The 27,275-nt window shown below is 42.9% G+C and overlaps 3 protein-coding genes across 3 annotated transcripts; 1 reads left to right on the top strand and 2 right to left on the bottom strand.

The window, feature by feature from the left end:
• Nucleotides 1-1,411: 1,411 nt before the first annotated feature.
• LOC308326713 (uncharacterized protein) lies at nucleotides 1,412-5,280 on the bottom strand. The gene is made up of 2 exons (XM_080779709.1): nucleotides 5,181-5,280; nucleotides 1,412-3,565 (listed from the first exon to the last, which is right to left on the bottom strand). Exons 1-2 carry the CDS (start codon nucleotides 5,269-5,271, stop codon nucleotides 2,334-2,336), a joined length of 1,323 nt encoding a protein of 440 aa, XP_080635835.1. The 5' UTR covers nucleotides 5,272-5,280; the 3' UTR covers nucleotides 1,412-2,333.
• Nucleotides 5,281-6,173: 893 nt separating this feature from the next.
• On the top strand, nucleotides 6,174-7,337 carry LOC308327658 (kelch domain-containing protein 3-like; the record flags this gene model as incomplete). Its single annotated transcript, XM_080781179.1, has 1 exon — nucleotides 6,174-7,337. One exon carries the CDS (start codon nucleotides 6,174-6,176, stop codon nucleotides 7,335-7,337), a length of 1,164 nt encoding a protein of 387 aa, XP_080637305.1.
• Nucleotides 7,338-9,139: 1,802 nt separating this feature from the next.
• LOC308327656 (putative N-acetyltransferase 16) lies at nucleotides 9,140-14,110 on the bottom strand (the record flags this gene model as incomplete). The annotated part of the gene is made up of 4 exons (XM_080781177.1): nucleotides 9,140-9,715; nucleotides 11,431-11,545; nucleotides 13,204-13,313; nucleotides 13,919-14,110. The coding sequence occupies 4 exons, from the start codon at nucleotides 14,108-14,110 to the stop codon at nucleotides 9,140-9,142; spliced, it is 993 nt and encodes a 330-aa protein (XP_080637303.1).
• Between the last annotated feature and the right edge of the window lie 13,165 nt (nucleotides 14,111-27,275).

Below are 27,275 nucleotides of genomic sequence, written 5' to 3'. Positions count from 1 at the left end.
AGAACGGCCTGTTATAGCGCCACCAGGAGGCTGCTTTGTGCAAAACAAGTTTTTGGACAGTACACCTACAGATTTTGTCCAAACATCACGCAAATTGGTACACAGTCTCTCTAGAGCCATTCAACGAAACGGGTCTGCAGGAACAAATCATGAAATCATCGTGTGATTTCCGTGAAATTGTGCACGCACATTCCCACTAGGCCAAGAAATGCCACGTGAACATTTTCAACTCAGCCTCATGGTGGCGCTATAACTGGCCGAAAAGTGTTTTTACCTCTAACTGCACAGTGTAGTCATTTGAACTGGATTAGGGAGAGTCTAGCTGCACAAGAAGACGAGGAGTTAATGGCATTGAGTGCCTTCTCCCAATATTGCTCTAAAAGGGTAATTCCAAGTTCTGATTCCCAGTCAGATTTGATTTTATACACAGCCCAGGGTCGTTCTCAATGGGAGATAAGATTATAAAAAGATGAGATGTGGCCGTTTTGGAGTGTTAATTACTTTGAGAATGTGATCAATTAGAGATGGGGGTGGGATCATGGGAAATGTGGGAGTGAGAGTCTGGGTAAAGTGCCGGATTTGAAGGTATCTAAATTGGTCTGATTGGGGTAGGTTATGTCACAGAGTTCTTGAAAGCTTGCGAAATTACCATTAATAAACAGGTCCTTAAAATGGCAGAGGCCTCTAGCTCCTATTCCAGTCGGCAAACCTGGAGTCGAGTGTAGCTGGTAGAAAAAGGTGATTGTTACAGATAGGTGCAGTCAGTGAAAAGCAATACCATTTGAAGTGTCTCCTAATTTGTGACCATATCTTTATCTTACTGCAAACCAGGGCCAATGAGGAGCCCCGCTACAATAGTTAGCTTCCAGGTGATACCAGCTACTATCTTGGTTTTTAAACCAGAGAGATATTTTATGAAGGTTTGCAGCCCAGTAGTACCATTGTAGATTGGGTAGACCCAATTAACCCTCCTTGTGATCGGTGCCTTTGTAAAAGTGTTTTCCGAAAACTTTCCCCCCCCAAATAAACGTAGAAATCATTGAGTCAGTCTTTTTTTTTTAAGTATTTTGGGAGAAAAAGGGGCAGGCATTGAAACAGATACAAATATCGGGGCAGAATGTTCATTTTTTCAGTTTGAACCCTGCCTGCCAGGGAAAGTGGCAAGCCGCTCCATTTTTTCAGGTAATTTTTAACCGTCATTCCCAAGGTACTCAAAAGGTTACTAAAGTATCAAAAATACTCAAAACAGTCCAAAGTACTCAAACATTTTCCACTTAGCTGAAACACTCAAAATATTGAAAATGTCAAGGCAGCATCATTTGATGCAATCAATTGTTTTATTCACCTTATTGTGTCCAGAGCAAAAAAAAAGGAGGTGGTTTCCTGTCAAACAAATATGCTGTAGTGTACAAAAATAAACTGGTCAGGTTGGCAACAGGTCCTCTCAGCTCCAGGCTCAGCCCTGGGCAGTGACAGGTTTCCTGCTTATAAAGGCCAGGCCCCTCCCACTAGACCAAAACTGTAAACAATCCTGTTCAGCCCATTATGTCCAAAGACAATATATAATTATCCCATAATGGTAGAAACACCTTGCATTCCATTAACCATTTGACTCAAAAGAGTGTTCACATAATAACTCTTACTCTTTATACACAAAACCCACAGATATGGTCCTCATTAGGGACCAATCACGATCTCCCACTTTGAGTCAGGCCCCATATAAGGCAGCCTAAGCCAATCATCTGGTCCTTTGCCACTGCCCAGAATTCAGGGGATACACTGTGGCGAAACAAGAAACAAAAGTCATACCCTTGATACATACACTGGTAAATAATAAAGAAAAATAACAATACATTGATGGGAAAACAGCACTGGAACAATGTTAATACAGGTTCAGTGTGTGCACCCACCAAACGAATGAACAAGCTATACCTGGCTATTGTGTCAACGTGTATTGTAGTGGAGTGTTATGTGCTGTTAATGGCAGGGTGAACTGCCACAATGACTATTTGCTTTGCTGCCTGATTTGAGTTAATTTAATTTGAGTTCCGTTTCCTTTAAGTTCTGTTTATGTTAGGGAGGTAAGCTCTTGTATTTTGTTTTCGTTAGGTAAGATAATATTTTGGTTTAGTTATTTTTGATTTATTTCAACATTCCATTGCCTTGAAACCCTTTACTTTTGATTTTACTTTATGAAACTCACCTTAACTTGTTATACTTATTTTGTTAATAAATATATATTTGCCTTTACACCCTTAACCCTTTGTTTGAGTGGCTGCTTGGGAGTTGGGGAAGGCGGGAGCGTCATATTTTTCATGTTGTGAGTCAGCCCCCTAGACTGGTGCATAACATGAGAAGTGGTGCGGCCTATCAGCTCTAGGTTGAGGTTTTGTTGATGGGGGTTGTATGGGTGGGGGTTTCCTGTGGCGAGGAGGAGTCCGAGGAGGATATTGATATGGGGTAAATTGACGATGACGTTCTTCCAATTGTTTAATCAGTGCCTCCATCCCTTCATTTAGTGTCTTCTCCATCTTAGTCACAGCTGCTCTCACAGTCCCAGCAGAGATCTTATTGTCCATAAGGACTTCAGACCAGTCAGAACAAGGTGGAGTGGTGGATGGTGATGGAAGGCTGTAAATGAGGACTTCAAGGTGGTCTTCACTGCGTGAAAGCTTCTCGCACTCCATGCTAGTCATCTGCAGTTCAGAGATCTCCTGTTGAAGCTCTGTGATCGACTGCTCAGCCTTCTGTTGTACTGCTTTCTGCTTCCTTTCGATGGCCTCCAGTAGCTCAGCCATCCTCTCCTGAATGGAGGCCACCAGAGCAGTGAGGACCTCCACGCCATCGGCTGTCTCCTTCTCTGCCTCTTCCTTGTTGACTTCTGCTGAACGTCTGATCTCCTGGAGCTTCTGCTCCCTCTCCTGGACCTTTTGTTCACACTCCGCTGTGGTCTTCCTCATCACCTCCTTTCTCTTTCCACTCTCGTCCTTCAAAGCGACCACTCTGTGGCTCCTGTGGTCTGTTTGTGAGCACAGCATGCAGATGCACCTCTGCTCCTCCCTGCAGAAGACCTCCAATATCTTGTAGTGTTTCTTGCACATCCTGTCCTCCATGCTCCCCAGGGGTTCCACCAGCTGGTGGGTCTTGAGGGTCTGAACTCTACGGTGTGGTTCAAGGTGAGTCTCGCAGTAAGAAGTCAAACAGACCAGGCAGGTCTTGACAGCTTTCATCTTGGGGTCGATACAGAAGTCACACAACATCCCCCCTGGAATATCGACATCGTCTTTTCTCTCTTCATGCTCTTCTGTCACCTGCACTGACTTCCTGTAGTGATCGGCCATGTCAGCGATGAAACAGTTCACACGAAGCTCAGGTCTTCTGTTGAACTTCTCCTTGCACATTGGACACTGGCAGAGTCCAACTCCAGTGGAGTTCCAGTAGTCTGTGATGCAGGCCTTGCAGAAGTTGTGTCCACATGGAAGAGAGACAGGCTGGGTGAACACACTTAGACAGATGGAACACAGGAACTGATCTTCAGACAGGTGGCTGCCAGCTGTCGCCATGGCTGAAGAGGAAATGAAACAGCACAACATTTAAAATATTTTAAATGTTTTGTGGTTTTGTTAAATATCATTTTTATTGTGACTTTTTGCATCACTTCACTCACAACATCACCACATTGCCGACATGGCATCAAAGTTGCATGACAACTAAACGGGTATTGCATAGTAGGGTGGGATATGTATTCCAGATTTTCATTGTTCCCAACTTGCATCATTCCCATCACAGCTGTGTATAAATTGGGTGTAATGCTGAGGGATTGTGGGTATTGTAGTTTGAACTCTGTATATTGCAAACTATAGTGTCAAGAAGGAGGAGGAGGAATACAAAAGGTATCTGAGCATAGCAGCCTATGTGAAAAAGGTGTGTATAGCTCACACACGCACACGCACACACACACACACACACACGCACGCACGCACGTACGTACGTACGCACGCACGCACACATGCACACACACACACACACACACACACACACACACACACACACAGAGACACTTTGCAGTTCTGTCTTCAAGCATGTACTTGCAAACCTGACAAATTGGGGTGTGTGGGTGGGGGGGAGAATCTGGTTCTTCTACTTAAGTCTATTTCCTCATTAGTGTTTCCTTGTTCACTTAACACTAAGGGTGCAGTTATTAATAATCTCAAATGACTCACTCACAGATTCACGACATAGCATGGATCTGACATGAGCCCAGCTTTCACCAGAGCAGAGTCTATAGTCTGCAATTGGTTCAGTGCAGCCTGCCTTTTGCTTCAATTTTTTTGTATCATATCTCACCCATTTAAGCATCCCTACACTGGCTCCCAATCGAGTTTAGAATTGATTTCAATGTTTTACTCTAAATGGCCAGGTTGGTACTCTTGATCCATCTTAAATATCTAACCTACTGTGCCAATATGTGGACTGAGATCTTCAGATTGACATTTTTTTTTTTACATTTAATGCCTACTTATTTTAATCCACCTGCACTGTTTTTTTCTACTTCATCTGCATTGTTCTGATTCACCTGCATTTCTTTTAATATATTGTTTTGTTTTGTTTTTAGTTTTTTCTACAGCACTTTGTAACACAGTTTGGAAGGTGCTATATAAATAATGTTAATTATTATTATTGTTCTTGTTATAATTATTATTAATAGTGAGAAAGTGTTATCAGGCATCAGTAAACTATAGGTTCATTCATAGCTACACCAAAAACCTAAACAAACAAAAAAATATATATATTTAACCTTTATTTAACCAGTAAAATCACATTGACTGCGTCTCTTTTACAAGTGGGAACTGGAGATGCCAATGAGGACCAACCGACTGTGGCATACAACGTGCAGTGATGTGTTCTGAAAGGTGAATTTGTTATGAATCTCAATGCAGCATGGTACAAGGGATCCAATTTGGTCAAGTGGTTGAGGAGCTGGCAAACCTATAAATGGTATCACCATAATCCAACTGGGACAGAAAGAGACCAATGACCAGTTTTTTACGAGCTGAACAAGCAAAACAACAAACAAACTAACTAACAAACAAATAAATATGTACCTAATATATGAAGTAAATGTACTTTGTTACTGTCCACAATGCATAACCATAATAAGATCAGGAAAGACGCCTTACCTGTCTGAGTGTGAATGGTGATGTGTCTTGTAAAGCACGGAACTTCAGACAAACACATTTGCATAGATTCTGTATGTTGTTGTGATGACATTCCAGTCAAATTCCAAAGAAGTCTGGTGGATCTGTGTACATCTCACAAATCCAAGTCATGTGGAGAAACCAGATCTTCAAGATTCCAGACATTTGACTGGTTGGTGGTTTGGTTGGTTGGTGTCCAGGGCTCAGTCAGACCAAAGTCCAACAAAGAAACAAAGCAAGATAAAAAGTAAGACAATGAACGTGTTCATTAAGCAATATTACACGAGAGGGTGTGGGTTAACGTGATTATTGCCACGACAGGGATGCGGTCAGGAACGAGACGAAGTCGAGTTCCGCAAGCATGTGGCAATAATCACGTTAAACCACACCCTCTCGTGTAATATTGCAATTATACAACAGTTAGCCTTAAAACTAAGAAAATCGCTGAAAGAATATATTTTTTTAATGACAGATGTAGTCACTACGACCACAAATGTCCCAAGAAACTAGCTAGCCTTATAGCCACCGAGTTTGCTAGCGCTCTGGGAGAACAGAGCAGCTGAATTCTTTGTTTTGATTAGGTGGTGAATGGTGCTGGTTTAACCCACGGCTAGAAGGCTGTTTCAACCAATCAGATTGCTTCCTCGAAACGACCTGTGTTTGGATAACACCTGCATTTGTGTTTGGATAACACCCGTGTGAAGTGAGGGTGCTCTTATCATCGTACATCATCCTCATCATTTGCTCAGACACACGTAAATTCTCCATTCATTGTCAATGCCATTTAATGACTCGATTGAAAAGGCCCTTAGAAAGTAACTGGCATTCCCGATTGGCCAACCCAACCTCATGGACTTTGGGGATTGGCCACGCTCCGTGTGACATTCCTGCCACCGCACCAGCATAACTGGCAGTGGACTGCAGCAGGACTGCATTCTTTTACAGAGCAGCGAGTGTATTCACGGAATCTCACTGATGATCCGCTGGACGTTATATCTGAAAGGCCCAAAGGGAGGCCATGCTGTCGTGGCCACGGGGCACAAGGTCTACTACTTCGGAGGCTACTGTGATAGGGAGTCCTACAACTACGGCGAGATTGTTGTCCACATCTTCAACACAGTGTCCTTGTCCTGGCTGAAGTTGCCCCCGGTGACAGACGATACGGGAGAACATCCCCTCGAGGTGCCCTGCATTCGCTGCCGACACACGGCCGTGCTGATAGAGAACACCATCTACATCTGGGGGGGCATCACCAAGAAACGAGAGTGCTCCGACATGCTCTACGGGTTCTACGTCGACACCCACAGATGGTTCAAGCCCACAATCTCCGGGAACATTCCGTTGGCGAGGATCAACCACTCGGCATGCGTCCTGGAGAGGGTCATGTACATCTACGGGGGATACAGCCATCTGACTGGACGCACCAACGACGTCCACAAGTTGGACACCACGACAATGGTCTGGTCTTTAATCAAAGCCAGAGGCACTCCGTCACCTGCTTCATCGTGTCACTCGGCCACAATGATCGACACGAGAATGTTTGTCTTCGGGGGCCTGGGGGACCATTACTACCACTACAACAACATCAGTGTGTTTGACACAGAGACCAACTGCTGGCTGAGCACGACGCCCGCACAGCTTCTTCCAGAGGGACGCGCGTTCCATTCTGCCTTCGCCTATAATGGAGAGCTGTACATATTTGGCGGTGTGAACCTATGTCTGCGCCGGGAATTCAATGATCTCTGGAAATGTAATCCAGATACCTTCGCCTGGAAGAAGGTTGAGCCCGAAGGGAAAGGCCCATGTTTATCAATGTCTAATTTTAGGATGTGCTGTTGCATGGTGGGAGACCGTATCATCCTTTTCAGAGGATACAGATACAAGTCATTTCCAGTGGATGTCGGAGAATACAAAAGATACACGCCCGCGGATGACCTGTACGTCTTAGACTTAAGGCCTAGTCTGAAGACCTTATGTAAGCTAGCAGTTATTCAGTACGGTCTGGAGCAGTCGGGACTCCCGAATGACATCAGGTGGGAACTGGCAGCCATGACTGCCAACAGCAACAGAAAACACAACATGAGCCTGTTGAGGATGAGGATGTTGAGGATCTTGAGAGCTCTGACCTGTACATCCTAGACTGAATGTGTTGTGCAAACTGCCAGTTAACACTTGAGAGAGCCCAGTTATGTTATTGTCACCAATATTATTATTATTATAATAACGTATTTTTTACAGTGTGACTCTGAAATAGGCTGCCGTCATTAGTACCTTTTGAAAAGGTTTACTTTGATTTATAATGGAAGTCAAGAAGCTCAGATTCTCCAAATATGGGCAAGGATGATGTCATTGGCTAGCTATGGACTACAGTGGTCAAATCGGGTTGAAACCATACATTATAGATACATCTTAGATGACTAGAATAATAGGCTGGCCACATGAAATTCTGTTGTTGGACCCAGTCTTATTATGTCTTTTGTTAATTTCATGTTTTTCTTACATATCATTCTCCAGCTCCACCATACTTTCACTTAGAAGCTCGGTTCAGAGTTGTTGTCCCCTTCAGGAATATCTGGGAGTATTTTCTGAAATCTCTGATTTAGGCTTTATTGCCTGCAGGTAACTATTATGGCATGTGCCAACTTGGGAGAGTTACTGAATATAATGGACTTCAAAATGTTTGTCTCCTTTGTGAAAATCTGGGAACTTTTTTGATTAGTTTCATACATTTTCAACTCAAACTCCTATAGGTCAAAGAGGCTAGCTTCCGAGGGTGGTCTGTATAAGTGGCAGGTGGTGATTATATGATCGGCCGTCTGCTCAGGGTCACCGCACTCGCATCACACTCACATGCCAGACCCCACTTCGTAGGCGTTTCAGTGTGGTAGGTTATCTCCTTCTATGGCGCCATCCCCTGGGTCCCAGATGTAGCGATGGATGCGCAAGGGCCTGGCCGTCTCCCACACCCGCAGCACGGGTTAGTTGTCGAACTAATGTCTGTCGGACAATTAGTATATGTCTAACCAACGTATGCACCCCATCAGAATTAACACTGCATAGGTTGAGCGATATGGGAACATAGGGCTGTGTGAACACAGGGCTGGGACATAGCTACGCTCCCTGGGGTTTATTACTTCAATCCAATCCAATCCACTTTATTTATATAGCACGTTTCAAAACTCAGAGTTTACAAAGTGCTGTACAGGAGAACAATAAAAACAAAAAGCTACCACACAGAAAAACAACAGCGAGAAAACAAAGTACAAACGGTGAAAACAACTGAGACACATTACAGAAAAACAACAGAAAAGCAACAGCATCACAGTGAGACAAAACTCAAGCGGGGTTAAAAGCCAAGGTATAAGGTGGGTCTTTAGGCGAGATTTAAAAGTCTCAATGGAAGGGGCCAATTTGACGTGGGAGGGGAGTGCGTTCCATAGTTTGGGGGCTACAACAGAAAAGGCTCGGTTGCCTAGCTCTGGACTTTAAGCGGGTCTTCTTTGTGACCCTGAGGTTTAGCTGGCCCTCAGACCGCAGTGACCCAGGAGGAGTATAGACCTCAACAAGGTCAGACAGATAAAGAGGAGCCAGACCATTAAAAGTTCAGATTTTTTGGGTTCAATTAAATTAAGCTAAGAAAACCTAAAATAAAAAAATAAGAAGAATTACAAAAACGTTATTTTATTTTATTTATTTTATTTTTATGTCACGATCCCTGTAAACTGAAAAGTTGCAATGTGATAATGGAAGCCAGATAAAAAAATTATAATAATAATCTTGTTAAAAAAATCTGCCTAACAATGATATCACTGGTTTCTGAACTGCCCACTGCCCTCCTATGAGACACAGACTGAGTAGAACAAAATTGTGATATTTTCTCATGAACATTAGTGAGGAAGATATGTTGATATGTGGTGAAGTGGTCCTTTAAGTAAATGTACTTAGTTACATTCCACCACTGGTCCTTCCACCAGGAGCTGTAACCAGGAGCTCGTCCACTCCCTGACCCCTGCGTGTCCGTCACAGAAACCCCGTAGTTCCTCCACCAGAGCCTCTTCCAGGTACATGTGCACCAACACCTTCCCCGTCAACCAGCCCTGGCACCTCGCCCGCTCCAACATGCTCACTAACGCCACCTTCGCCAGCTCGGGGTCCGTCCCGAACAGGTCGAGGCTCGACCGCAGGGCCCCTCCCTCGAACGGGACCGGATACGGCCGAGTGGACACGCCGAGGAAGGCGGGCGCCTCCCGTCTGTCGGCCAACCAGTGGAGGTCCTTTCGGCCGAGAATCGCCAGGTTGCCTTCCATTGGCCGAAGCGGCTGCCAGTCTTGGATGATGGCCCCGCCCGGGAGGCGGGTCCGCGAGGGAAGCCCGGGGTCCAGCAGAACCTTCCTGAGCTGCTCCGTTCCCAGGGGGACCACTGTGGGGACGGACGGCCCTGAAGCAGTCAGTTTGCTTCTCAGGTGGGAGACGAAGCTTTCGAAACTCTCGGCCTCACCGACGAACGACAACACGGCCTGAGAGAGAGAGAGAGAGAGAGAGAGAGAGAGAGAGAGAGAGAGAGAGAGAGAGAGAGATATGATGGGACAAATAATTGAACCATAGATTGAAACTTTTTTGCCTATCGCCTGCTGCTTGTCTAACAGAGCCTGTTGCTCCAGCTGTGATAGTTTAAAATAAAATGTGGGTGGCAGAGTTCCAAGCATTAAAAAAACTAACAAATAAAACAATGGTGAACAATATACGTATAGTTATCGTTACACAAATGCTAAGTGTGAAGGGCCCTTTAGGGCACAAATGCCACACTTGAAACTAGTTATTTGTATTCATATTTTTGTATTCTTAAAGTGTCACGGGGCAACCCGTGCCCTACTGTATATACAAAGACACATGAAACTGCTTTCTATAACATGCAAGGACTAATGTTTTAAACTTGTGTAGGGAAAACTGTATCCACTGATTGTTTGCTAATTGTCTCTCCTGCACTGCTGGTGGCATTTCCCTTGATTTAGGAAGGGGCCAAGTGCTATGCAGGGGAGGGGTGTTTCTCCTTATGCTTTGAGTAATTGTCATTGAGTTTTCATTCAGATTTATACTTGTTTAATTGTAACACATTATTGAGAATGTTTAGGTTACTGTTTTTATTCAAGGTGTTGTTGATGGAAGTATTTATATTAGTGAAGTATTTGAGAAGAAATGTGCTAATTGAGTCTGTGCCCAGTGGTAGGATCCACTCTTATTTAAAGGAGGCTGCAGGGACAGGCTAGTTAGTTAGAAGTGGGCAATGACACAGGTAACATCCCTGAGGGAGAGCTACAGGGCCTTGTGTGATCACGGTACAGCCTGAAGAGAGCTCCTAGCTAGCCAGTGGGGGTTTGTTCGTAGTGTTCGTAATTTCATTTCTCAGTATTATTATTATTATTGTTCTTTTCCTGGTTTCACACTGTTGAAGCTGTACTGGACTTTGGTGGAGGAGTTTGGGGAAAATAAACGCCCTTAACTACAATTTCTGACTGTTCTTGGAGACTTGGCCGTTCGGGGCAACTTCACACTAAGAACTAGATCTGCTACCTACCAGCTCAGTGGCCTTGTGGTTAGACGGTATGTTTTAACACCCAGGCGTACTATAGACGAATAACAGTTTAAGTCCAAATTTTATTCTGACCCCTCCACGAAAAGGCCTCGTTGCCCTGACCCCTTATCCATCATTTATACATTATTCCTGGATAATTAGTGTGGACTTAAACTGTTATTCGTCTATAGTAATGTCTATGGGACCCGGCAATGGCGAATAGCTACAGTACCTACACTGATAACTCAATAAGATGCACGCACGCACACATGTACCACATTACAGCCTAAGTTACCTTTTTATTTTTGGCCATTTTATAACCGCTAAAGCTAAAGCCTGAGACACATAGGGCTGTATTTTGCGTGTCTTAAGTACCAGGTCTTATTCCCTAACTTGAGTAAACTAAAGACCTGGAGGCGTGATCAATGCCATTTGGCTATTCTGAGTGGCCAAAGAGCATTGATCACGCCTCCAGGTCTTTAGTTTACTCATGTTAGGGAATAAGACCTGGTACTTAAGACACGCAAAATACAGCCCATGGTGTCATACACCAACAATGGATGATCTACAGGCTCAGAACACATCACAGCACACACACACGCACGCACGCACGCACGCACGCACGCACGCACGCACGCACACACACACACACACACTAACCCGCCGTGCCAGCACGGAGAACTTGGCCAGTTTGCTCAGTCCGGGGTGGTCGTTTCTGGTCAGTCGTTTCACCTTGACACTCGGATGGAGTTGACAGACGTAAGCGTCCACAAACCTGACGGGAACAACACAACACTTACAGTATACAACTGTACACCACAACTGTAAGCTATACAACACACTGCAGTTAACTGTTTTTTTTTTAATCTGATTTGATTTATTTAGAAAAGCAATCATAATACAACATTATAATCAGCGATTCAAGGATTACACAGTAAAGTCCAAAGACTTATTTCCACTGGGGTCCTCTCACACGGAACAATACTTTAAAATACATCACAAATACATAACAGTACATATACATTACATACACAACACAACAAGTACATCCCTATCCATCCCTCTAAGATGACCCTTTATAGGGGAACCTTTTCCAGTAGCCATTTTTTTGTCTTCTGTTTAAATGTCCTCAAATTGGAGGTCAGTTTAACACTGGATTCCAGGCTATTCCACTGTGTGGCTCCTATTTAAATGAATGAGCCTTTGCCCACTTTACTTTTAAAAGCAGGGAGCACCACATCTGCAATACTGGCTCTGGTGAAATGGTTGTGTACCTCGTTTACCTGCCTGAAACATGTTCTTAAAACTTCTGGGACCTCTCCGTATTAAATTTTATGGACCATGTTTAGTCTAGCCATTGTAACCTTTGATTCTACTGGGAGCCAGTTCAGCTCTCTGAACTGGTTCCTTCCTATATGGGTTCTGGGTTCCATCCCTAGTATAAACCTGATCAGTCTATTTTGAGCTGACTGTAGCTTTGTTTTAAAAGACTTAATCAAGCCCTCGAACCACGATGTACACGCAAAATCAAAGTGGCACAGGATAAGGGAGTTGGCCAGCACTAATTTTGTCTCCCTACACTGCAGTTACAGAACTGTATAACACAACTGTACAGGACAGAATGTCTATAATCACACGCCCCAAATTGTCTGAAATGATACTTGTAAAATCTGAATCTGGGTTTAACTCTAAAGTGCCAAACGATCATCTATCTGTCTGTTGCTCTGCATGACAATGATGGACCTGTCAGAAGTGAATGTATGTATATATGTGTCAAGGTCCAACTAATATTTAACAGGTGTAAAATGCACCGTTTACCTTTTAACTACAGTATGCTGACTTAATGCATATAGGTGGGAAAAGTGCAAGTCATACTAAATGTGGAAAACCCACTGATGTTATACAAGTGTCGACTCCTGACTTCATTTAAGTAAGGGCCAAACGTTCCACTAATATTAACCCATTAAGACCTGAGGCCGACATATGCCGGTAGCTCTCAATAATTGTGCGTGCCCATCTGTTAGATGTTTAGTGCCATTCAAAATTATTATATTGATTATGATTTTATCATTTAACAAATCTTGGCTTGCTGGTATAGAATGACACGTGCGTATAATGTTGTTGCTTGCTGGTTGAATTCTCTGTCAGTGTCTAGCAATCATGTAAGCAAAGCAAAGCAAAGTTCTTTGTTTACCCTGCAGGGAAGTGGACTAAGCTCGAGATGCTTGTTTACAGCCAGGCCCTGCTCATAGAACATTTCATGGTAGGGGTTCAATGCCTTGCTCAAGGGCACTTCAGCGGTGGTAATTTTAACGTGCCGGTCCGGGGATTCGAACTGGCGACCTTCCGGTATCAAGACCGCTCTGCAAACCGTTCGGCCACCGCTGCCCGCTGTGCATGTGCATGTGCATGTGTGGGTGTGTGAGTGCTGACCTCTGTATGACCCCAGCCAGTCCCGTTCCTCTCTGAGTGGGACACACTCTGAGCCCCTCCACCACCACCGTGGAGCCCTCATCCACCACCAAGAAGGACTCCAGTGCCACCTGCAGGCAGGGCGAGGGAAAGACGGGGCGAGAACAGGAAGGAGATACTACTGTGTAACTATAGCAGATTATGTTTTGGTAAAGTAATTTGTGTTAAGTGTTAAATAGCTCTATATTGTGACGGTAAACATGGCTACTGGTTTGTTCAGTAACAGGAGTCTCCCTAAAATTGGCATCCCGACCAGAACATGTCTACTAAATAGCTGGAGTCTGGAGATATAGGCTATACTGAACAACACTAGCATGGTTGCAATCTGTCAGTCACTTATTTGTGTATTTCTTTGTAATGTTCTATTTGTTTTGGTTCTATGTTCTTGTCCTCCCACATCCCCAGCTGCATCCCATGTGTAATCAGCCATATGTGCATCCCCAGTTATTTCTTTTTGGATCATTGTTTGTGTTGCATCATTTGTAAGGTTCATTTGTTCACCTGTATTAAATTCCCAGTCATTGGCTTCTCACCACCACCACCACCAGATGGTGACACTATCACAACATAGAGCTATTTAACACTTCATTTGAATCCTTCCACTCTCAGCATTAAACCTCTTACACTTACAGTGACAAGTGTGTGTGCGTGTGTGCGTGCGTGCGTGCGTGCATACCAGTTTGGCGTCCCTGCGTGCCAGCATCACCACCCTCCCCGGCTCGTCCAACCAGATCTGGTAGCGGTGCGGCAGGTAGTCGTTGCCCAGGTAGATGTCATCAGAAATGGACATGACGTCATCGTAGTCATCAGGCCGCGCCAGCCAGAACGTCAGGCCCTCCCTCTCACCCAGACAACCATGTGTCGCCATGGCAACGATACTAACTGATGGATCACTCCTCCTCTAAAATAATAGGAAATCACACTCATGTGAAGTGAGGGCATCATGTAGGTCTACATGTATGATGATGATGAAGTCATGCAGGGTTACGCCATGTGACGCCATTTTGCCATTGACTATAGTATTGGCCTGAAAGTTTGTACGGAAATAAAAAGTCCATAGAATTATTTGGCAACACACATGACGTCATGGGGCCGGGCGTTGGCGGGGGTTAGCGTCCCTCTAAAGGCATAGATTAGTTATTCCCAATCCGGAAGCTTTTTAAGACATTAAAATCGGCAAAGCATCTGTGCCACACACATATGCTTGTAGATCTACTATATATTGAAAAAGTGAGAACATTTTAATAGAATATATATATATATTTATACAGTAGTCTATACTTACCGTGGAATGATTTGAAAGATCCCTCTACTTGTCTAGAATATATTCTTTGAACACTGTAACTGCCGGTGTCAGTTGGTTCATTTAACTTCAGTAATGTCTTTACTTTGAAGTTTGTTATTTTTCTTTGTTTATTTGTGTTGTCTTGTTTTGACACTTCCTGTAGACCCTAGGTACTTTTATTGTGAAACTTCCTGTTGGTGTATATATATATCTGAAGCATGCTGGCTTCACTCACCTCAGAGACACTCAGTCAGAGTGAGACACAGCATGTGGAAGCAGCAGAGCCACATGGTAGGAGACTTGTTTGTTTGCAACTTCATGTTTAACCCAGTTGATCTGACATTGTTGACATGGTTTGTAGATTCAGTATATAGTTTTTGTAGATTCAGTATTAATGTAAAGCCGTTTATATTGTTTACAGTGCCTGCCTTTGCTGTGTCCTGTGCCAAGTATTATCCCAAGATTGTTATGAAGTTCAAGGTGGCATTCGATTCAACCCTTAGCCCCTCAGTTAGCGGAGTGAGGTACAGACTTACCTTTTGATTTGTTTGTTTGGTTTATTTTGTTTGTGGTGCCTTTGCGTCATGTTCTGCTTGGTTGTTTATTGAATCACTGATTAGGATCAACTATAAATTAAGTATTTTTATTGTTGACTTGTACAAAAGTGATTAACCCAAATGCACTGATTTTATTGAAAGCTATGAAATGTTCTATATGACTCTTAAAGTATTTATTCTGTTTTATAGTTTTCACGGTGTTCAACAACCTTCAACTGTACCTGAAGAATAAACAACACCCGTTGAGACCATTCAAGTTCTATTTCATTCATAAACCGAGGGCGCTAAATCAGTGAAAACTCAACCCTGAAGCAACTCAACGTCGACCCATCTCACCTACAGCCACCCAGTGCTTCTTCAAGTCACCAGCCTACAGCCACAAGTTTGTCATTGTCACACCACAGTAACCTATGCAGTGAGAGAGGACTTCTAACAGGTAGCCTCCTTCTCCTCTTGGACTGAAGAAAGGACATTAAGTTGCAAACCCGGCAAAGGAAACAAAAAATTATAAAATTAAAAAAGGAAACAAAAAATTATAAAATGGATAAAGGAAACAAAAAAAGGGACAAAAGAAGCATTTTCTGATATGAAGCGATTTGAAGGCTGTGTTGCACAGGTCTAACATACTTAATGTCAAACTCAGAATTATTCATGCTGCATTTAGATATTTAAGTGAAACTTAAAGTGGACATTTGTATAACTTACAATTATTTGTTCGGTTAGTTCTTCGTTTGATAAAATTACTTTGGGGGTTTAAGTGGTAGTCTGTGGGGCTTCGTAAAGTTATTGAAAAACCCAGACTAAAACCCAAAGTATAAGTGAGCAAACGCCATATAACCAAACAAATGTCAAGCCCAGATAAGATGGCAGCCAATATGCAGCAGCTGATGAGTTCTGAAGAGACCGCAGCTAAAATACAGAAGGAAGTAAAAACACTTGAAAAGGCATTCACTAAGGCCTATAGAACCTGGACGCAAACAGCAATAGAAGTTAAAAGAGCCTTAAGGACACTTTGCTCAGAAGAGGAACTTTATAAGATGAAACATGATATTCTGAACAAACATAATGCAACAAGTGAGATTTATGAATCCATTCAACGTAACTGCACTGCTACTCCTGAAATAATTTTTAAGAAAATGGAAGCCTCTATCATCCTGACCACAGAGTGGTGTGAGTTGGTGGACAAATGCCTGGTAACCACGGTTGGAAGGAGACCAGTGGGAGAAATTGAGACGGTGGCAGAGGAGTCCACTTCCACGCATGAACCTGGAGAGGAAAGTGCACCACTGGCAAAATCAAGCACTCGACAAAAAACATTTACAGAAAAGGGTAAAATAATGCATGATGAAAATATAAGGAAATACGAACAGGCATTTACCAAAGCATATAAAACCTGGGCGCAATCTGCCAAAACCATTCGAACGGAGTTAAAAACATTTTGTTCAGGGGAGGATCTCGGGGAGATAAAAAAGACTATTCAAACCCAACACACTGCAATTTATGAATGCTATAAATCAATTCAACGCAACGGCACCCCCACTCCTGATATTGTGACGAAAATGGACGTCTGTGGTACTATTACCTCAGACATATCCGAAATTGTGGAGAAACATTTAAAACCCATTGATCAACCTTTCAACGAACCGGTCGCTAAATTCACAGTCAGGATGACCTTGAATAAAGAAGATCATGGCTCAATTTTCGGACACACGAACACAGAAACTGTTGCCTCTGACACAGCAGACAAAGACCGTGTGCAGTCCCGTGGAACCCATCCCAAGACCCCTTCCATATTAAGCAGCGACAACTCGAACTCCATCTCCAGCCATCAATCCAACACTTCATCCAAAAGAGCAGACGCAGAAGCGGATCTCGCCGCCACACAGGAAGCGGCCATGGCACTACAGGAGATCCAAGAGGTAGAGACAAAACTACAGCAACTTAAAGCGCAAAAAGACATCAAAATGGCAGCAGCACGGCTTCGAGTTTACAAACATTTCGAAGGTGCTTCCGAGCACTGCAACAACCCACCCTCTGCTCCTACTAACACCACATTACGCCCCCACCCTAATTCAAACCCAAAGCCAACAACTTCCCAAACGCCCATTAATACAGCAGTCACTTTGGATACAAACAGTTCCACGCATGACCCTGGAGGTTTGGAGATTGTGAGAGACGTTGTGATGGTGGGAGAGAGGGCAAAGGAGTCCACTTCCACACATAACCCAAAAGGTCAGGAGATTGTGGGAGAAATTGTGACAGTGGGAGAAATGGCAGCAGAGTCAACTCCCACAGATAACCCTACTGATCAGGAGAACCGAAGGTGGGTAAACCAAATCCCAGTAAGAGAAATGCCAACTCCATCTGCCAATGTGGTGATGGTGTTGGAACCAGACATTGGTGAAGGGAGACATGAAAACTGCTATGTATCGCAGGATGTTAACTCTGTGCAGCTTCTCAGCGACAGGCAGACATTGAATGTAGAGAAGTTAAAGGACAGCTCACAGCAGTCAAAAGAGCAGGAGAGTGACTTGGGCACCCCTGAGGAGTTGGCCATGAGCAGTAGTTTTGTGGGTAGAGCTGCCCTCATTGTTAAACATAAACTAGAGCATAAGAAGAAACCAGTGAGAAAAGAAACTGAATCGGCCAGAGAGCCTTGGAGATCGGGAGCCATTGATGAGGGGAGCCATCCTGCTCTCCCACCGGCTAAGATGAAGAGCCTCACCATTATCCCTCCTGTTCCGTTTGAAGCCACATGCCCCGGTCCTCCCCAATCCCAGGAAAACCCAACTGTCTATGAGCAACAAACCCTTAAGTCCAGTCCCTGCCATTACAGACATATTTCGGCTAACTACAGCATTAACTTTGGCTCCTTGGCAAGAAGAAAACCACCCACCTGAAAGACTGACAAGATTATAATATTGTTTATTAATGTAAGATCCTTCCTCATCTTTTGACTCTGGGGAACTATGGGTTTTAAATCATGTTATGTTTGTTTTGGTATAACCTGATTGGTGGGAGTGTAACTGCCGGTGTCAGTTGGTTCATTTAACTTCAGTAATGTCTTTACTTTGAAGTTTGTTATTTTTCTTTGTTTATTTGTGTTGTCTTGTTTTGACACTTCCTGTAGACCCTAGGTAATTTTATTGTGAAACTTCCTGTTGGTGTATATATATATCTGAAGCATGCTGGCTTCACTCACCTCAGAGACACTCAGTCAGAGTGAGACACAGCATGTGGAAGCAGCAGAGCCACATGGTAGGAGACTTGTTTGTTTGCAACTTCATGTTTAACCCAGTTGATCTGACATTGTTGACATGGTTTGTAGATTCAGTATATAGTTTTTGTAGATTCAGTATTAATGTAAAGCCGTTTATATTGTTTACAGTGCCTGCCTTTGCTGTGTCCTGTGCCAAGTATTATCCCAAGATTGTTATGAAGTTCAAGGTGGCATTCGATTCAACCCTTAGCCCCTCAGTTAGCGGAGTGAGGTACAGACTTACCTTTTGATTTGTTTGTTTGGTTTATTTTGTTTGTGGTGCCTTTGCGTCATGTTCTGCTTGGTTGTTTATTGAATCACTGATTAGGATCAACTATAAATTAAGTATTTTTATTGTTGACTTGTACAAAAGTGATTAACCCAAATGCACTGATTTTATTGAAAGCTATGAAATGTTCTATATGACTCTTAAAGTATTTATTCTGTTTTATAGTTTTCACGGTGTTCAACAACCTTCAACTGTACCTGAAGAATAAACAACACCCGTTGAGACCATTCAAGTTCTATTTCATTCATAAACCGAGGGCGCTAACAAACACCTTTAAGTCAAATCTTTGCTTCCGAGGGGCCGTGGAATGATATATTTTGAGATGGGGTGCAAATATATAGACCTATAAATATACATTTGTGGGTCCTTGATATGAAACACTTTTTCGTTTTTAAAGTAAACTGTCAATAATTTAGAAGACCTTTTCAGGTCTGAAAGGTCTTGAAGGGTAACTTAGTGACCATATAGAACCTCAGCAGTTCCTCTTAAAGAGATGCAATGGCGTTGCATTTGCTGAGGCAGTTTGCGTATGCTGGACAATACTATTCACGACTCCTGCAGTCTGACCATATTTTCTTTGCAACAGCCCAAACAGTGACACCTCTATATCACATCGAACTGAAATGTGAATTCTATGAACTGTTGGACTCCTATAGTTAACGTAATGCATTTATAGTCTGAGTGCTTGCTCAAACCTGATTGTTTTGTCAAGGTCTAGAACTGATCGATGCAGAAACTGTAGCATGATGCATGCATTGCGTTTCAACACAGTGGTTTCTCAATCTTATCGGGGCCGCAAACCCCCAAAAGTTTGAACTGGGGACCGCCCCAAATATACGTATTTGAACTGGGGAACACCTCAAATAAACGGATTTGAACTGGGGATCCCCTCAAATAAACGTATTTGAACTGGGGATCCCCTCCCTGCCAAGCAATTGGAATTGAGGCATTACATTTCTGTTCGACTTGGTTCCACGGATAAATATTGTCAAAAAAATCACACTTGAAGTGTGAAGTGAGGGTCGCTCTTATATACAGTCATCACACATCACATTCCGTGCCAGACAGACTATAATGCCCTGTGATGAAATATATATAACATGCATGCAACATACACTAGTATATACAGTATATAGTCTATACTCACCGCGGGAACGATTTGAAAGAAGCGTCTCTACTGGTCTGAGCGTTGGTGCAGAATGCCGCGCTGCCCCTATATATTCCTCCAACTGATCTTTGAGCTGGAGCAACATGTTAGTCAGTTAACCCATTTTGGGCCGGAACGCCTTTTGGTGTTAGCATTATGTCATGCCTTATAGCTATTGAAAAATAGCAGATCTACAAGCTAATAGCGCGCCACCGAGTGGCGCGCTACGAGCTTGTAGGTCTGCTATTTTTGAAAAACCGAAGAACCACTGACACAGAAACATATAGCTTTTTCAGAAAACTGTCAGGATGTAGAAGACATTTTTTTTTAATCTGATCTCAGGTCAGAATGAAAACTGTCAGGATGAAGAAGACATTTTTAGAATCTGATCTCAGGTCAGAATGGGTTAATGTTCTAAAGTATCCCATGACAGGCTTTCAAATCAGCCTCGAAAGACCCAAGATCCATCATTAACTTTATTAGTCTGGCGAAGTGGGACGCTTTCCTCGGACTTTCACCCACATCCTGCGGTCGTAAAAACGCTCCCAAATGCAGGAAGCAATTATTATTACGACTATGGTGGACACAGTAACAATAAGTACATCTACTTGAGTAAAACGTTTTGAGTATGGTATCTGTTCTTTACTTGAGTATTTGTTATTATTTTATTTTATTTAACCTTTACTTTAACCCATTTAGGCGTGATGCAGAAATAAAATGACACTTCAACGTCATACATGATGATTAAAAACAAAACAAACAGACAATAATACATATGATATACACCTCAAAGTATCTATACAATTAAAATACAATACAAACATCTCCAAAGTGATACACTTTAAGTGACATGGCCGCAAAGCTGTCCATAGAGCAGATACACAATGTAGGCTATACAATATGTACAGAAATAATATGAAGGCCTAAACAAAGGTGTACGAACATGGTCAAGTGTTGGAGTGTACATCTGAGGCGTTGGAGTGTACATCTGAGGCGTTGGAGTGTACATCTGAGGCGTTGGAGTGTACATCTGAGGCGTTGGAGTGTACATCTGAGGCGTTGGAGTGTACATCTGAGGCGTTGGAGTGTACATCTGAGGCGTTGGAGTGTACATCTGAGGCGATCCTTTTGAAACTTCTCAGGGGAATTTTCAAGGCCAATTTTGAGTCTGGTCTGCAGGTCATTCCATGACCAGGGCCCAAAGAAAGGGAGACAGTTTATTTTAACCCCATCAGATGTAAATGTGGGTACTTATATTATATACACCATAGCCAGGCCTTTGATCTGATCGTTTAGACCGTTCTTTATCAAATTGAATTTGGAGTATGTTTGGATACTTGTAGGACTTTCACTCCAGTACATTTCAAACACATTTCTAGGGAAAAGGTGAATTATGAATGAAGCACTTTCAGATCACAGCACGTCACCATCTGACACGTTGTAAGCCTTATACATTTTATTTAAGAACCTTTGAATGCTTAAGAATGAATGCATGAATACATAAATAAGTAAAACAAGCAAACTTAAGCAAACAAACATGCACGCGCACCCCCCCCCCCCCCCCACACACACACACACACACACACACACACACACACACACACACACAGAGTAAAGAAATCTGACCCGTCTGAACTGTACTATACTTTTATTGTTATAGTTAGTTTAGTTTCTTTAGTGTGTGTGTGTGTGTGTGTGGGTGTGTGTGTGTGTGTGTGTGTGTGTGTGTGTGTGTGTGTGTGTGTGTGCGTGCGCGTGCGTATGTGTGTGCGTGCATTCGTGCATGTATGTGTGTGCATATGTTTACGTATGCGTGTATATTTCTCCCTCATGATCTGACAGAATTATTAATGGGTTTACTTCCAGCTCAGGCTCACAGACAGTGTGTGTGTGTGTGTGAGTGCGTGCACACGCACATCACAGACTGTGAACACAGAATGTATTGATGTAGGTTCATGATTCAATGAGCTCATCTCCATATGTTTGCGACGACGATCAGGTTTGTTTGGCCAGAAATGCCGCTTCAGATTTCATCAAGGACGTTTTATAAAGCCTCATAATCACAGTATATGAATCCATTACGATAGAAAATGACATTTTGTTGCTGTTGGCATAAAGCTCTTATATGTGAGGTCTTTCCATCCATCACAGACAATTTATATTTGATCACAGACATTTTCAGTATCAATTGTTTTTTTGGGCATCAGAGGGTTTTATTATTATTATTATTATTATTATTACCATTATTATTATATTTTACTATACTATACAATGTATTATTGTAATGAATTGAGTTGCGAGTCATTTTGTGGGCACACACGCACGCAGGCACGCACGCACGCACACTATGTTGGTCTGAGCCCCATTTCCCACAGTATAGGATGGATGGAGTATATTCTGGTGTGATGGGAGGCATACATAAGTGGGACTTCCGCTGTTCACTTTATCTGTGTAAGTCAGTCCAAGGTTCAACTTATTTTATTATCACATGCACGTATATGCAGCTGTCGCAACACTCACTGTAAATCCCTGGAACATGTGACGCGTTTAAACCTAAACACCATGTGTTTAATAATAAAACGCCAAGTGTTTATTAATATTCATACAATACAGTAGAACACGAGTTCACTCAAACACCTCACGAGAACACCTAGTGTTCAAATTCTAAACACCTATATGACTGACTTTGATTGTAAAAACTAAACACGTTTATGTGTTTAAAAAGTGTTACAGGGATTAAACATGTTCTTCTGTTTATAATCTAAACACTGTGACACGTTTAAAAAGTGTTACAAATTATGTGTTTAAAACTGTTTAAAACCTAAACGCTTGGGTTTAGTGTGATAGGCAGCGCACTTGAACTTGATACCTACCTACTGTATACCTACTGTACCTACCTACCTAACTATACCTACCTTCCTATTGCTACCTACCTACACTAACCAACCAACCAGTATCGGTCGATGACGAATGTCTACTTCGTTCCTATTTGATTGACTGCATGTGTCTTTATTTGCGATGTAATTCTTCTGCACCTGCATGTGTTGTATAACTGTGATACTGCATGCGCTGCATGTCTCATGGTGCCAGGAGTCCCTGTGGGGTCAACGAAGGCAATCAATCTGAAATACACCACGTCAGTGACATCACAATATCAGTGGTGCTCAATATTTCATGTCAAGGACCCCAAAGATGATATGCAATCCACCGACCTCCATCTGAAAATATGTTGTTCCAGGAACCCCCCCCCCCCCCCCCAGAAGCAAAGATTTGAGTTAAAAACGTTCGCTCTGAAAGAATATATATATTCAAAGATTTGTGCCGCATTTTCACGATTTATCAAAAATAGCAGATCTACAAGTAGATTGTAGATCTGCTAAGATCTGCTGTTACCCTTTTGGCTAACACCAAAAGGGGTTCCCGCCTAAAATGGGTTAAGAACATTTGACACGAAAGGAGATGAATGCCTTTGCAAATCCTGCAGAGGCATCAATCCTTTAATCCTTGATGATATCCTTATGGGCGACGGCTTTCTGACTTCAGATTCCTGTCTGAAACCCAGGATCCCGTCTCCGCTGACTGAACTATATACGGGATGATATTAAGTATACCAATCAGGAATACAATTTGAGTTTTCATTACGTGAGTATTCGTTTTCACTAAAGTCGAGTTTTGAGTTTGAGCTTTACTTTGTTTTACTTTACGGCAATATCCAATATCCGGTTAAGACTCACCTGTGGCCGTGGCGTGCGGTTAGGGTTAGTTTAGGGTTTGGGGTATAGTGGTGTCAGACTGTCAATACGTTGGACCAAAGATATGTACCCCCATTAGCTCGCCAGAATACTGTTTAGTATTGTTTAGCAGTGCATTGCAATACTGAGGATAACTCAAGATGCATGCGCACGCACACACACATGATGTACGTAGTGAAAATAAATACCCATGCTACATTGCAAGTACAGATGTACGTGTGCACGCTTGTGCGTGCATGTGTGTGCGAGAGACGAGAGAGAGAGAGAGAGAGAGAGAGAGAGAGAGAGAGAGAGAGAATGTGTGTAAATGCACTAAGCTTGCGGAAAATTACAGAATTGAAGTGTGAAAGTCACAGACAGTCAAAGTAGGGTCTGAGCTGCCTGATAAGGACTCCTCCGGCTACACTGCACTGTCAGTGCACTGAGGAGGAGAGGAGAGGAGAGGAGAGGAGAGGAGAGGAGAGGAGAGGAGAGGAGAGGAGAGGAGAGGAGAGGAGAGGAGAGGAGAGGACCTTTCGGTCCTAAGACCTTCGTCAGTGCTATAGCTATGGTTTTTCTTCATTTCTTTATACAGTGAGCGAGTCATGTTCTGTCACGTTTTCCTCTGGGCTGTAGAGTATGAGTCTCAGATGAGTCTCTGTCCATGGTCCTGAACACTGCCTTCCATAGTGAGACGATGCTCTCTCTGTCCATTATGTTCCTGAAGGCATGTTCTGGTTAGATGTGTCTTAGTTAGGCCCGGGCCGGCTGGCGTAGCCGTCTGGGCACCTTGGCTGGTAATCCAGTCTGGCAGTGTGCCGCGGGTTCGACTCCCGATCCCGTCGGCCTTTACTGTGTGTCACCCTCCCCCCATCTCTCTCTCCCCATTTCCTGTCAGCCTACTGTATACCAATCCCTCTATAAAAAATAAAATAAAGGCGAAAGCCACAAAAAATATATCTTCAAAAATCTATGTTACCTAGTCACTAGGTATGTTACAGAGAATCATCTCAAAGAGAATCAACAAAAAATATATCTTCAAAAATCTATGTTACCTAGTCACTAGGTATGTTACAGAGAATCATCTATAGGTCCTAGTGAGATGATTCTCTGTTACCTAGTCACTAGGTAACAGAGAACAGAGAATCATCTCACTAGGTCCTAGTGAGATGATTCTCTGTTACCTAGTCACTAGGTAACAGAGAACAGAGAATCATCTCACTAGGTCCTAGTGAGATGATTCTCTGTTACCTAGTCACTAGGTAACAGAGAACAGAGAATCATCTCACTAGGTCCTAGTGAGATGATTCTCTGTCCGTGGTCCTGAAGGCTCTCACTAGGTCCTAGTGAGATGATTCTCCAGCCTCCATTGGTATGTGGGAAGTGAGGACACTGGTGTTGACTGTTCGCCGCTTCACCTCCCGATGTATGAATGAATGGACCATTGTAAAGTAGTGCATAGAAAAGTGCTATAAAAATGCAATCCATTATTCTTTATTATTATCATCACATTTTGTGTCAATTGTATTATTGTATTTATTAAGTAGCCGTGCAACAAGGTCATCATTGAGAAATAAAGCCCCTTTGGGGTGATAAAGACCCCCTCTGTGACACGTTGTGAACTTGTAGATCTGCTATTTTCACTAGTTTGGGTCCCGTCCCGGCAAACGTCTAATGTTCTCTTTTGGGTCACAGGCAAAAAAAAGAAATGGGAACCACTGTTATAGAACACTGAGTCCCAAACAGTGTGTCAGGACCCATTTGAGGGTCGCGCACACATTTTCATGGGTCACAAGTCAATCATACGTTTGTTTTTTTTAAGTTGGTTTTCATTATTATTATTTCAAAACATTTTCAATTAACTTCATAGATCAGGAACAAATTCAAGGATTTCTAAAAAAATAAAAAATAATAATAAAAATGAGACGCAACGGGTCACATGGGGGTCACATAGGGTTGCATTGCGGCGCATTGTGACCTTGTAGATCTGCTATTTCCACCGTCCTGGGGTCTCTTTTTGGTCTCGAGCTAATACGTATTCAAAAGTAATGGGACAATTATTTACAATAGAATGCACATGACATTTGAAAGAATGATTGATTGAACAATGATTACTACGGCAATGAAATCAAGTCCATAAAGTCTCCTCAAACAACCATCGAGTTTAATGGCATGCAGGTGTGCACGAAAGCACACACGCTACCTATTCTCCTGTGTCAGACAATAACACCTTTGTCCTCATCTTATTCCTCTCTCACAGAGCAACACGCACGCACGCATACACACACACACACACACACACACACACACACACACACACACACACGGCTGCAGCGCTGTGCATGTGTGCGACGTGCGTGTATATTCCTCCAGGTGTTGCCATAGAGACTAAACATGCCTTCATTCAGCTGAGACTCAGAGCTTTTCAACACATGTATACTACAGTAAATACCATATACCAACAGTGTTCCACTGTATGGGAGATGTTACAGTAAGCAGCTTGTTAACACGTCCCTGTTTTATGTAACTGAAGCCGACTTGACATAATGAGCTCATTATTCCTCTATCATGCTGCTCTGTTGTTGTTATACCGCTACTGACAGCCAGCACCGAATCATGTGTGCGTGTGTATGCTTGTTTATGCACATGTGTTTGTTTGTTTGTTTGTTTGTGCGTGTGTGTGGGTGGGGTGGGGGGGGGAGAGAGAGAGAGAGAGAGAGAGAGAGAGAGAGAGAGAGAGGTGTAATTGGATTGTTCTCCTCTCAGGAGCATGTGGCGTGGAATAGAACAACAATGGTCCATTGTTCTGAGTCAACCAGCAGCTCTCTGGTACAACAACACTGTATTTATCCCTGCGTGCATGGTGTTTTCAACACTTCAGCCCCAGACCAGACATGGACTCATTCAGACAATGTGATGTCAACGATTGTGTGAACGTATAACGCACTTGTATACGTATCGCTTAAGCACTCAAGACCTCGCTGGAGTCTCAAGTTTCTCAACCGTGCTCACACCACCGCAACTTATAACCCATAATACAGTATATAGCATCATACATTGTTTTGTAATTTTTCCATTACATTTTTCGGAAAACTTCAGGTCAGGATTTAGAAGGCGTTTTTATTTATTTATATCGGCCTCAGTCATAAACGTGGTAACCTGTGTATTGTTGTAAATACAATGCCGTTTCTACTACCACTCCCACATTCATTTCCACCACACTGCAGTCCCACTTACTGTACACACCTGTGTCCAACGCTCTCATCAGCCAACCTGTGAACTCTTTGCTAATCACAAAACACTGTTGAGCCAAACACACTGTTGAGCCAAAACATCCAGGCTTTTCATTGCTTTCGGGAATGTAAAATCAGCCCAAACCCTCTTGCCCTTACCAGTGAATTAAATACACTCATGCATCTTGAATCACTGCTCTTTGTATCTTGTTTCACCTTGCAAGATATATTGATACTTTTGCTACACCCAATAGAACATTCAGCAATTGCCACTTTGTAGCACCCCTTTTCCGAGAGAGGGCAAGTTCCAAAAGTGGTCTTTGTACTGAAAAACGGTATACCATTTTTAATGATGGAGTGCCGTGATTTTTTTGCATCGTGCATCCGGTTTACGGTTTTCGGGTTGAAAAGAACGTTTTAAATCTCCCACTGATAGGAATGAATTATTTAAAACTTCATGAAGCCGTCTGTACCGGACAAGGTCGTAGGAAGTAGAAATGAGATCCATCTGACCTCCTGGTTGTTGGATTAA

Source organism: Protomyctophum bolini, assembly GCF_963924005.1.
Source record: "Protomyctophum bolini genome assembly, chromosome: 13".
Lineage (NCBI taxonomy): Eukaryota > Metazoa > Chordata > Actinopteri > Myctophiformes > Myctophidae > Protomyctophum > Protomyctophum bolini.
The sequence above is the reverse complement of the archived record's forward strand: the minus strand, read 5'-3'. Positions and strand labels throughout refer to the sequence as shown.